Genomic DNA, 13,619 nt, shown 5'->3' on the forward strand with positions numbered 1-13,619 from the left:
CCTCATCCAGCGGTTCCAGCACCAAAACTTTTAAAATTCATAACTTTTGCATCGATTGTCCGATTTTCCTCAAACTTTCACTGATGTGTTCTACTACTGTTGCTGCTTTCACTCAATCCACATTGCTCTTTGGGTTTGGGTTCCCTTTAAGGCCATGCCAGTTGGGGTTGGTTGGATTGTGTGAAGTCGTCTCATCCAGATCTTCTCTCTGCTGGTTCGGACTGTCACGGAGTGTCTGCATGCAGGAGTGACCAAAGATTCGATGCCCTGTAGAATCATGTCAGTGCATGGTGATTAGAGAGAATAAACTGGTGGTTTGAACTGGAGTGTCAATTCAAGCTCGTACTTGTGAAATTGTACGAAAAGGAAACAAGACTGAATGTGATCCTACTTTGGTGGAATTCAAAATGTCATAGCGCGCCTGTATAGTGGTCATGAATAAAAGACATTTTTTCTGAGTTAGGGCAACAAGTAACTTATTTAGGCGGAGGAAAAGGTTTTGAGTATACACTGCAACGATGGAATCTTGGGTGCAGCGAAAGATTGAAAAGTATTATCGATGTCTTTGGCAATTGGCTTCACGTGAATGCGCATAAACGTATTTTTACACGTTCTTAGAGCAATTCAAGTCATTTTTTATCAAAACACATTGAACATGTAGGTAATAATATCTATACTATGATAAGGTTTCGCTTCATATGGACAAATACACGTATGTGTATTAATTTTCCTTTCAATAAGAATGATTTTCCCAACCTGACCTCATCTTCAAAGCTGGTGCCTCACTTGCATTTCTATAGGCGCTTCCGGGTTCCGGGTTCTGCTAATTTATTGACATCACAGACTATGTGGTTGACATCCCTCATGCGTGCGCTCTATACACTTATCAATAGGGATGATGTTCCTTGTTCCGAAGGTTCGCTATATATTCCGAAACACATACATTTCTTCTACACCATTTATTATGATCGTTATTCGAAATAAAACAGGGTTCATTAATCCGAACATTAATTCGCGTTATTTCTCCGAAGGTTCGTTTTATAGCCCAATACATTGTAATGAAATACGGTAAGTTATTCGGAGGGTTCATTAATCCGACAATGAGATAGGATCATTGTTTTGAAGGTTCGTTAATCCGAAAATGAAATCAAAGGTTGTTAGTCCGAAGGTTAGATAGTCCGAAGATGAATTAGGTTTATTAATAATCCGACAAGGAGATAAGGTTCTCTCTAAAAAAAATCGAGTGAAAATACTCACTCTTAAAAGAGTGAATACAAAAAAGAGTGAATTTAGAGTGAAATTGGAGTGAATTTTGAGTGAAAATGTTCATTTTCACTCGTTTTAGAGTGACCTCAGGGATCACTCCAAAATCTTCGAGTGATCCCTGAGGTCACTCCAAAATGAGTGAAAATGAACATTTTCACTCAAAATTCGTTCCAATTTCACTCTATTTTCGAACAGCTTTGTGAAACACCCCAGGTCTCTTATGATACTGTAGTCTCTTAAAATTTCTATGCAGGGTTCATCCTAGGTAAGGGGGGTGCATACAGAGAAAAAATGATCAATAGTTCTTTTTTCATCAATTTAAGAATGACAATGAGGCCTACAAATCCCTTTGCATTCCGTGCAGTTCACCAGTAACTATAGTGGACGTATAGTGTGTTTTTGTGCGTTGTTTTTGATAACTTCACACATTTTGGTTTTGTGTCTCTGTGTGTAGGCCCTCAAGGGGTGTGCAAAGGGAATGTAAACATCAAGCATTCCACATTTGAATCTTTTAAGGAAATTTGCTTCCCCGAAATGGCATTCCGAATGTTCACTATCCGAAAATGAAATACTAATATGGTTTATTATTTCGAAAGTTCATTAATCCGAAAATGAAATATGGTCCGTTAATAGGCCCTCTATAGTTCGAAGGTTTGATAGTCCGAAGATGAAAAGGGGTTGCTGATCCGACAAGGATTATGCTCGTTGAGTACACAACTGTCTGTATGAAGTCCGAAAATGAAATGGGTTCGTTAGCCCAAAAGTGAAATATTAAGGTTCGTTAATCCAAAGCAGAAAAGGAGGTGTCAATATACACCATGTACTAACGAATCTTTGAACTATGAAGCTTATTTCTTTTTCGGACTAATGAAGCCTCGAAATCACGAACTAAGATGTCTCACAACCCTCAATAATTGGCAAGAGTTGCATCATCTAAATTCAGATAAATCGTATAATATATGAACGATATTTGGGAACATCTGGGGGGTGTTTCATCAACGTTTGTCAGCGCTGACAACTTGAATCACCATAGTAACAGTCAGTGACCAGAGCATCTCAGCCAATCAAAACCAAGGATTTTGCTGAAATTGTCAGCGCTGACAGTAACGTTGTCAGCGCTGACAAACGTTGATGAAACACCCCCCCCCCCCCCAGAATAACGGATTTTACATTGTATTTAATTTTCGGACTAATCTACTTATATAACGCCACTGGATGCCCCAATGTTAAAAATTTTATTTACTTTCAGTAGGGAATTAAGGGAATTGTCGAAATATTTCATTTTCGGATTAACAAACCTTACTGGCGGAATAACGAACATCACCCCAGATTATACACATAAAAACTTAAACAAAGACTGGGTCGTAGAACGAAATAATTATTTGCCCGATAAATATTTACAAGCTATTACTACTACACTGTACCTACATTAAGCGTACCGGTACCAAACATTTTTGCCAGCATCGAATTTGTCATTTTTGTTTCAATTTCCCTACAGGACAAAAGAACATAATTATTTCCGCATGTGTCACATTATTTAAGCCTGTACATTTTCCTTGTAGAAATAGGCCTACGTATTAAAAAAAAAAAGTCCGCGAAAATCTTAATTACACAACTAATCGTTATGATTAACGAAACTGTATTCCCCCCCCCCCCCCAAACACACACACAAACACACACATTGGTCGGAGGGACCTCATCATGCATGTTCCCTAAATTTTCGATCTTGCATGTTCTCTTAATATAATTATGTAGATGAACTTTCGCACGACATACGGTAATCGGTCAGACAATAATAGGCCCCTTCCACCCCACCCCCCACCCCCACCACCACCACCACCACCACGTCCACCACCATCACCGTCGCGTCGCTTCACTTCCTCGGGCGGGCATGGTCTCCCCCTCTCCCTCACAGCGTCTCACTCCAAACTCTCGCTCGAGTTTGGCAGAGGCCTACGTACTGTAATCTGTATGCAGAAATCTCATCGACTCACGCGACATCCTTCAAGCAGCTTCTGCCACGCCGCCACCAGGTACCACCACACGTACGTACCGGCGCAATTACTAGTACGCTAGCTTCACTCTCTTTGATCATTATTACATGGCTCAGATCTAAAGCCTCATCACTTTCAAGGCGTTTAGAGATCTGCAACGATGTTACAAGAATACGAACCGGTCACCCAATCTTTGCTCGGCACCCTATTCACTTGGGGACTAACCGCTGCTGGAGCTGCTCTTGTATTTGTGTTTACAAGTGGAAAGGTAAGACCCTGCAACAACAGCTAGCTACGAGAAATGAAAGACTTGACTAGTCCCACATGTGTAAATTCGTGTGAGTAGGAATTGTTTCAGTTTCAATTTATGGGTGCGCGCACCATATGCACCAGCCAGCGTCATGTCTGTCGAATTGCGAGTGCTGCATACTGTGTGACGCCCAAGATCCGATAGCCTAGAATCTCACGGAAGGTATATTTTATTCCATGCAATGTCAAGCTTCTCAATTTTCCAGCAAATTATGATTCATGAATGAAAAATCAAACAGCGAGCGAGCTGCTAGTGCTGTGTGGTGGATGGGACATATCAGTTTGATATTAAAGGGACTGGGGATGAGTGTTCGGTCGTGCAAAACATGCGAAAGAGAAGGTGCTTTGGGTAGACTATAAAATGAAAGGTAGATATGTAACTTAATTAGCCCCGGAGACCGCGCCGCCAGGCGCGGTCCTGGCGGCTTCCCCGCAGTTTCGCTAATGTGAGAATAACGAATAGCTCCCCTATTCTGTGTGCTTGTGCAAGTGATTGTGAATTCTGTGAACATCGGTGAGCTGCTTATAAGACATCATTTTGTGCATCACAAGCAATGAAATGCCTCAAACAGTCGCCGATGATAGTCATTTAGGTTTCATCGACCCATGTAAGTATTCCTAGTAGTTTCTGTTGAAAAATTAAGGAAATATAGCGCCGCAAAGGCACCCGTTTGTTCAACATGAAGATCTGAAATGGGAGCACGGCGCAGCCGCCACACGCAGTGTGCAGTGTGGCGGCTGTCGCAGTTACGGCTGGCTGTGCTATGGGCGCGGCGAGCGCTGGCCGCACTTCACTTGCCATAACTCGCATCATGCATCATACACAGTGTCCAGTGCTAGTGCTTCTAAGCTCGAGCTGCTGTACGATCTTGCGTGTTTTCATTTGATGAGAGCGCTAACCTAAAATCAAAGGACTCCTCCTTTTCAGATTCACATGTCCTTCTTCCAAGATATTATGAGAGCTAGTTCTATCGTCAGAAGACTCGGTAGGCTACGTATCCTAAAAGCCATCAAACTCCATTTATTACAAGATTCTTCGTTGAGAAGTACCGAAAGCGGGATAGGTGAATGCGGTAAAGTAATACGTAGCCCGACCAGACGCCGGGTGGGCTATATGTACAGCGACTGGGCTGTGCGTGTACGTACATAGAAACTTTTCCGGGTATTACAAGGACGGACACAGCCGGCCCAGCGCTAGGTCGGTACCATGTACGCAGTAACTGCCGTGCTTCGCACGGCGTCTGGTCGGGCTACGTAGAAAAAAAAATCAACGAAATCTCAATTTACAATAATTTACAATTCATGTAATTATTACATGAAACACAAACGGGTTGTGTTATTACATGTACATGCAATTCAATGCAATCTTCATGGCAAACCCATTTTTTTTTTCTTCAAAGATTTGAAACACAAGTACCCGTGGTACCGAGTAGGCCAGAGAATTCGAAGTATCCGGTACAATGTTATATCTAAACTTGCATTGGAACTAACCAATAGTTCATTTTTATTACCGGTACAACTTGTCATGTATTTGTAATTTCATGTGACTTTAATAGTTGTAACATTTATTGTGGATGATTTTCTTCACAATTGACACATGCACATACTAGGTTAGAAAGTTGGTCATTGGTATGGCTTTTATAGGCCTTACCTATTTTCTGTATAAATAGGGTTAATTGGAATTATTTCACAGATACACACAAAAATGTTGGGAATCAGATCATTTTCAGTCTTCTAGACTGAGTAATGTGACACCTGTAATAGTCTAATAACCAATCCAACAATTTCTGAGGCTATCTTATACATTTTCTTATTTATCATATGTACAATGCAACCATGCATGATGCAGGGTTCTCGCCACGATTTTCTTCACGCTTGTCGGCAGTTATACGCGTTGTTCTGGGGGTGGGTACGGGAGGGGGGTTCCGGAAGCCTTCGCTAATGCTCAATACAACACATATAAATCGCCGCTAAAATGCCACTAAATGCGACATTTTCACGGAGATGTAATGAACGTTGTGAGGGGCATATTCTCACAGAAACAATGCGGAAACTCCATACCTTTTGTTGGCGGCAGTTCCTAAATAATAAATGAAAGAGGTGCCGATGGTGAAGGTTCCGATTTCTTTTAGGCCTTTCCTGTTTCACTGTTGCAATGATTAGCCGTCTCTGCATCGCAACAACGCGTGCCGTGTATATACTAGCTATGCCCGTACAGTGTTTTTGCTTTCTCGCTGTCTGCTCGACCACGTGGTAGGCCTACTGCATGCAGATGCGCGAGAAGCGATCGACAACTTTCGGGACATCGTTGCACTTTCCTTTCTGGGTTTTATACTGCGGTAGTTTGGCCGTGACATCAAAGAGACATCATACAAATCATACATGTAATGATGGTCATTATTCCGAAGGTTTGTTTAATCATAAAATGAAACGATTCATTACTGAGTACTTCGAAGGTTTGTAATCGGAAACAACAACAACACCAAAGGTCGGTACTATAGATGAATGTTCAAAATAAACAAAACTGATTTCGTTCGAAGATGAACAAACATTTTTTTTTCTTTATCATTTTCCGATCAACGAACATTCAGAATTAAGAATGTGGAGTGTTATTTTACCATTATTCTTTCGGAGTAACGAACCCTCAGAGTACGAAAACTGTAACCGTTTTGGGGCCGTTGTTTTATTCCGAAATTATACTGGCAGAACGTTCGAAATAACATAACTGATTTCGTTTGGAAATAAACGAACATTTCTTCTTTATCGTTTTCCGATTAACGATCGTTCAGAACTAAGAATCTAAAGCATTTTATCATCATTATTCTTTGGAGTAACGAACCTTCAGAGTAAAAGATAACTGTAACCGTTTTTGGGCCGTCGTTTTATTCCGAAATTTCACAGGCAGAAACGTTCGAAATAACAAAACTGATTTCGTTGTGAAATGAACGGACATTTTTCTTAATCATTTTTGGATTAACGAACCTTCAGAATAAAGAATCAAGCATTATTTTATCATCAATCTGTCGGAGTATAACGAACCCCCAGAGTAAAAAAACTGCAACTGTTTTTGGGCAGTCGTTTTATTCCGAAATTTCAAGGCAACGTTCGAAATGACACACTGATTTCGTTTTGAAATTTACGGACATTTTCTTCCTTTAATTTTCGGTTAACAAACCTTCAGAATAAAGAATCTACAATTTATTATTTTATCATCACTATTTCTGTCGGAGTAACAGACCCTTAGAGTACGAAAACACGCAGTTTTGTGCCGTCGTTTTATTCCGAAATTTCACTGGCAGAACGTTCGAAATAACAAAAACTGATTTCGTTGTGAAATGAACAGACATTTTTTCTTAATCATTTTTGGATTAACGAACCTTCAGAATAAAGAATCTAGCATTATTTTATCGTGAATCTGTCGGGGTAACGAAAAAAAAAGAACCTTGGTGGTGATATTAACTGATGCTGGTGTAGAGAAAAACAAAGACAGTTTGCTCAAAAGGTGCTTCCTTCTTTCAGTTCATTTTCTCCCCAGTCATTCCTATCGTTCTCCTCCCATGAACCCCTGCCATGCACGGACGATGAACAAAACAAAATGTTACTGACGCTTTGCACAATGAAAAAAAAAGAAGAAAAAAAAAAGAAAGAAACACGTGCTCGTAGCAAATTATCTACACTTTTCAAGTTAAACAAATTGATGTTCGTAATGAAGAATGAAAAAAAAACCACGACCACAAGCAGTGGGGAAACTTGATATCGCATGGCTTGCGGAAATTTCCACGAAATTTCCACGAAAGCCAGGTGTCAGATAAAGGAATGCCGCGTGTACTGCCACCTTGCTTCAGTGGTCGTAAACAGCGTGTACATAGCATGTACCCAGTAAACCAACTGGGAACTTGATGAATGATTATCCATTTATTTTCTGCTCATGAAGGCCCCGTAACCCACCAAGCCAGAAGCACGTGGAGCATTACGTACGTTGAACTTGAAAGACCATCATGACAGAATTACCATAAATTTCGGCCCGGAGAAGGAAAATGGAATATTCACGAATGACGTTTACAAATCCATGGAAAGTGAAAAGGCTCAAATGGAACGCATGGCTTTTTGAATTAAAAATAAATAAAAATAACCCGCGGAAACTACCAAAACCAAAATAACAATTTGCATTTGCTTATACAAACGTACTCCATCGCACGTTCTTTTTTCTTTTTTTAAACGAAAGATGGAGTTCATTTTCTCTCTTTTTCAATGCTTTGAACGCATCTAATTTTGCGTCATTGCCGATGGCCAGCTTCCTAAAGAATTGATACGAATCCTTTCAAATATGCGAAACAAAGTCTAAAAATCCAGGATCCTGGCTGTGAATTCCGGTGGTATTATAAATCCTGCTCACTATCAAAATTTAAGATCTCTTGCGCCATTTTACCAACTAACTGTTCCTGAAATTTTCATCCTAATCTGTTCCCAAATTGTGACTTATTTTGCGAATAGAGAGACAGACAGGCAGACAAACGAACAAACAAATTAAAGCAGCAAAAAAAAAAAAAAAAAAAAAATACAACCTTTGGCGGAGGGGGGCATGCATTTCACATCGTTTGTTTTTGCGTAACCCGACAACAAGCATGACAACAAGCGAGCACGTGTCAGCCTTCCTCAGCCTCCCTCGGCCTCCGACCCTCTCTTTCCGTCCTCTCTCTCCCTCTCACTATACCGTCGTACACACATAGCATAGCAGGCTGCTGTGTGGCCGGCTGGGTGGTGCATGACTATTGTGTGTGTGGATCCCGAATCAGAGCGCATTGTGAGTGAGCAAGTGTGTGACGTGGTGTGTACGTGTATGTGCAGCTGTACGTCGCTATGTTGAGCCAGGGAGGTGAGACTCACCTCCCTGGTTGAGCCGAGTTGTTGTGATCGGTGCGTGATAACTTTTAGCGCTTGTAAACTGCTGCTCCTTTCAACATCTAGTTTCTTTTCTAGCCAGATAATAAAGACTGAAAAAGGCGAGAAATTGGTCCGAACTTAGCTCGTCAAGCAAGCAGTTCACGCGTGGTGTTACCCTTGTCGGCAAGTTCACGCGTGGTGTTACCCTTGTCGGCAAGTTTTACCCTTGTCGGCAATTGTTTCTTCAAACCGCACGCTTGTCGGCACCGACAAGGGTGATATACGCTGGCAAGATCCCTGATGATGCAATGTCTTGTTCACCTATACAAGGAGAAAATCAAGACACAAGGAATAATCTGTTCAAGTCAATTATTTCCACATAGGTCAACAACATTCACTCAGTTTTATCTAGAACCCTGATTGGGTTTTTATCATCAGAACACATTTTTTTCTCATTGGTAAATTGACGCTTAACAGTTAGGCCTGTATACACAGGTAATATCTTGTTGTGATATTTCAGTGAATTTAAATCTAACACATTACTTATGTAGGGCTAGGGTTCACTTAGCTCTCTAGCACTCATCACACTAAAAGCAAACTAGGGCAGCACACATGTGTTACTTGGAAGGAGTCCCCTGGCTAACTAACTTGTAGCCAGTTTATTCTTCACATAATTTGGCATGGGTTTACATGTAAATGTGGGTTGTTACATAAATATGCATACACAAAATCAACATAACAAAACATGCAAATAAAGAAACAAAGGTTAAAACTAAATATTCATAATAATATGTAAATGATGTGCAGGCTTGGGTGATTTAGGCATGATTTCAGTATTACAGGGAACAATGGGTGAGAAGTGAAAGAGTGGAAAATGTCATGTGATATGTGGTGTGTCTGTGATACAATTGTAGGTGGGGTGTGTGGATGCATGTGGATGTGAATACCGGTACTACTGTATGTGTGGGTTGACGTATTTATGTGTAGAGGGGTGGTACCTGTAATAAAAGAAGGGGGGATACACTTATAATAAAAGGTTCAAAATAAATCCCTACACTTACGTTATACTACCATGCATAAATACAAATTTCATGTGCACATATAAATTGCATGTGTACATGGGACCTACATTAGAAGTTGTGTGTACCAGGGTACACTGACCTTACATTTTCTTTTATCTTTGCATGTATATTTGCATTTGGTGTTGCATCATGAGCACAGGTTCTAATTGCAAATGTGCTACATGTATTTAGAAACTGCTCTCACAGTAATGTGATGTGATATACAATGTAGAGATAACAAATCTGTGCTGGCTACTTGCATGTAGGCCTATATCTTTTAAATATAAAATGTCATAATAGAAATAGTTGTAAAGCAAAGATTGCCAATTGACACAGGTAAGGTAATCATTTGCAGAAAAAAAAAAGAAAAAAGAAACTGCTCAGCATTCTGTCATTAGTCAATTTGGGCATCTACACATTATACTCCTATCATATTGAACAATTATGATAATAATACTATAACATGTAAATTAAAAGAACCTTACAAATGCAACCACTTTCAAATAACTTGCACATTTGCAGGGAAAAAATATTGAAGTGAAAGTCCAAGAATCAATGTCACAGGGTTAATGACTTCAAGTACAAAGAACACTATACTATTTCAGTGTGGAGACCTTCTACATATTGCATTGTCAAAACACAATTGGTTTAGGGTTTGAGCATATGATATACAATTATATCAGTAGAACATCATGTAGGGACCTACCAAAATGTATATTACAATGTATTTTTATATCTATGTGAATGAAAACTGAACATCTTGTTTGAAGCACTTCCAACACATTTGTTTATCAAAATTCATACTTTTTTTTTTGGGCCACAAAATATAGATGCAATGAATATTACAAGGGCACAAACTCCATTTACCACAAAAATATTGTCCTCATAATAATGTGATTTGATAGAGTTATCACAAAATTTTGTGCTGAAAAAGTGTCTTCCAAAATGCTGATGGACAATGCTACTGTGTAGGACCTGCTGTGCCACTTGAATGTAACACATGGCATGATATCAGTGATCACATAAATGATGAGGATAATAATCATTATGAAGATGATGATAGTAATAAAAAATTAGCAACAACAACAATAGTAGTAGTAGTAATAATAATAATAGTTACAGCATTAATGAAATGTGTGAAAGGCCCTTCAGTGATGTACACTGTTGTGCATGACAGCCCTGCTTAAGTTCACTTTAAAACACTGATGCATATTTTATCGTAACGGAGTAATTGTAGTTTTTCACCTCTGAAACACCTGGGAAACACAGGGGGAAAAAAGACCAAATGAAAAACAAGAGACCCGCGGGTCACGCGCTCACCTGATTATCGCAATTTCACCTTCCATGCATTCTTGCACACTCTTACCTGAGAACATTGGAAACTTTAGGTCTGCATATGGATCCCTCCCCCCCCCCCCCCCTCAACTCGGGGGGGTAGGGGGGGGGGGGAGGGGGCAGGCAGTCCTGGATCTGAATCTGCAATTAACAAACTTGGAACTAAAGTCATCAATGTTCAAACTCATGGTATTAACTTTGCTTTATCATTTCTGGTTCTAGAGCAGAAGATTTTAAATATTCCTCAATGTGGGGGGGGGGGGGGGGGGGTGGGCCCCCTAGGGGGCCCCCAAGAGGGACATGGTGCCCATTTGAAGGAATTGAGATTCTATCCCCCTAGGGATGCTACCTGCTAAGTTTGGTCAAAATTCATCTTGAGGTTTTCAAGAAGAAGATGAACATGTACAATTCAGGCTCCATTACAAGTGTTGGACTTCTCCCCAGCCCTCTCCTGGGTCCTAAGGGCGTGGGGGGGGGGGGGGGGGGGGGGGGAATGAATCCGCCAACCCCATGAAAAAAACTTGAAACTACAGTCATCAATGTACTAACTCATAGTATCATCTAAGCCCTATCATTTCTGGTTCTAGAGAAGATTTTTAAAGGTTCCTTAATTTTAGGAGGTTTGGCCCCCTAGGGACCCCCAGGTGGGCAATGGTGCCCATTTGAACAAATTGAGATCCTATCCCCCTAGGGATGCTACCTACCAAGTTTGGTGAAAATCAGACATGGCGATCTCAAAGTGAAGATGAAAATGTACAATTTAGGCCCCATTAGGACCCCTCCCCACCCCCTCACCTGGGTCCCAAGGGGGGCACCCCTGATTCCCCCATGAACAAACTTGAAACTACAGTCATCAATGTACTTACTCATAGTATCATCTAAGCCCTATCACTTCTGGTTCTAGAGAAGATTTTTAAAGGTTCCTTAATTTTAGGGGGTTTGGCCCCCTAGGGACCCCCAGGTGGGCAATGGTGCCCATTTGAACAAATTGAGATCCTATCCCCCTAGGGATGCTACCTACCAAGTTTGGTGAAAATCAGATATGGCGATCTCAAAGTGAAGATGAAAATGTACAATTTAGGCCCCATTAGGACTCCTCCCCACCCCCCTCCCCTGGGTCCCAAGGGGGGCACCCCTGATTCCCCCATGAACAAACTTGAAACTACAGTCATCAATGTACTTACTCATAGTATCAATTAAGCCCTATCACTTCTGGTTCTAGAGAAGAAGATTTTTAAAGATTCCTTAATTTTAGGGTGTTTGGGCCCCCCTGGGGCCCCCCAGGTGGGCCATGGTGCCCATTTGAACAAATTCAAATCCTATCCCCCTAGGGATGCTACCTGCCAAGTTTGGTGAAAATCGGTCATGGGGTTCTCGAGAAGAAGATGTAAATGTAAAAAGTTTACGCACGACGGACGACGCACGACGCACGACGGACGCCGGACGAAGAGCGATCGCAATAAAAAAGGACAAAACACTTTGTGCCTGGATATTGCAGCCCTTTCAGTTTCCAGTAACAGTTTAACGCACATGCAGTTTAGGAGTTTACAGGATTTATTTTCCCTACTTGCTACATGGGGCAAGAACAAATTTTCCAGGCAATCAATTCACTGTTTCATTCTGATTCACACATTTGAGTACTAACATGTTTGTTGTTACCTCACAGGAAAGACAGAAATAGAGAGTTCAGAGATATAAATGTAGTGTCATATCAGTTATCACTGCCATCACATGAATGTAGTCTATGATTGGAATTGATGTTATTCATGTTCAATGTGCATTTATCAGAATCCCCAACAATCCTGGTACAAAGGTGCAGCTTTTTCATTACTAACATGTCTTTTGCTATAATACACAATGAAGGCATAAATTGACAGTAGGCCTACAGGAAGAACTGGTGTCAGAGCTATTATCATTGCCATCACTTGGATGCACTCAACATAATTATGATATTGAAGTCATCCAAGTTCAGTTTTCAAACATTTGCCAGCCACAAAGAAGAACATGAGAGGGGATGTCACTGGCTTCATGGAGCTAAGTAGTTGGGAGGGCTGGTTCTGATTAATGAGAGGGGATGTCACTGGATTCACTGAGCTTGGTGGCAGAGAGGGCTGGTTTCCACTGGCGAGATGGATGTCACAGGTCTCACCGAGCTGCGTAGCCTAGAAGAGGCAGTCTTATTTGGCGAGAGGGGGTGTCACTGGCTTCAACAACCTGGATATCTGTGATGGCACTTGGATGTGATGCTAGCTGTTCCACTGCAATAGAGGCCAACAAGCACATTCTATTGATCTCTCATCTAATGACTGAATGTTGGTAATAAAGTAACTACTACACATTTACAATGAAAAATTATTTTACTACTCATATAGACTCAATTAACTATTCAGTAATACACATAGTAAATATTCTCTTTAAAGACTATCATTCAAGCAATGACAAGTTTAGTACTGATGAAAGCAATTATGTTATATGCTGAAAGTCCAATGAAAATAGCTCATTTTATTTATGATATTTACATAAAAATTCCCTGATATGCATGCCAAAGGGACGTCTTCATCATCTACTGTAAAAGTGGAAATTTCTTGCGGTGTTGGTTGAAATTTTCACGCATTTCGCGTAAGCCGAAACTAGCGCGAAAATAAAAGCATGCGAATATTTTTGCTCGCCATTTGTTCAAGTAGTTGATGTCTTGATTCCGCGGAACTATAAACATGCGAAGCTCTTCTTACCCCGCCGACCGCAAAAAATTAGTCGCGCTAAAATATCC

At 40.7% G+C, this 13,619-nt stretch overlaps 1 protein-coding gene across 2 annotated transcripts in view; it reads left to right on the forward strand.

Annotated features, from left to right (window-relative positions):
- The first annotated feature begins 3,218 nt into the window (after nucleotides 1-3,218).
- Nucleotides 3,219-13,619, forward strand: part of LOC139709985 (zinc transporter ZIP11-like) — a 42,508-nt gene continuing 32,107 nt past the window's right edge. The window contains exon 1 of one of the 2 annotated variants that reach the window (XM_071621936.1): nucleotides 3,219-3,528. In XM_071621936.1, coding sequence (XP_071478037.1) covers nucleotides 3,421-3,528 — 108 coding nt within the window. In that variant the 5' untranslated portion in view covers nucleotides 3,219-3,420. The remainder of the gene's footprint in view (nucleotides 3,529-13,619) is intronic. The other variant, XM_071621935.1, reaches the window with a different exon arrangement.

Source organism: Diadema antillarum, unplaced genomic scaffold, assembly GCF_040938485.1.
Source record: "Diadema antillarum isolate AM-2024a unplaced genomic scaffold, OU_Dant_1.0 seq00001485_RagTag, whole genome shotgun sequence".
Lineage (NCBI taxonomy): Eukaryota > Metazoa > Echinodermata > Echinoidea > Diadematoida > Diadematidae > Diadema > Diadema antillarum.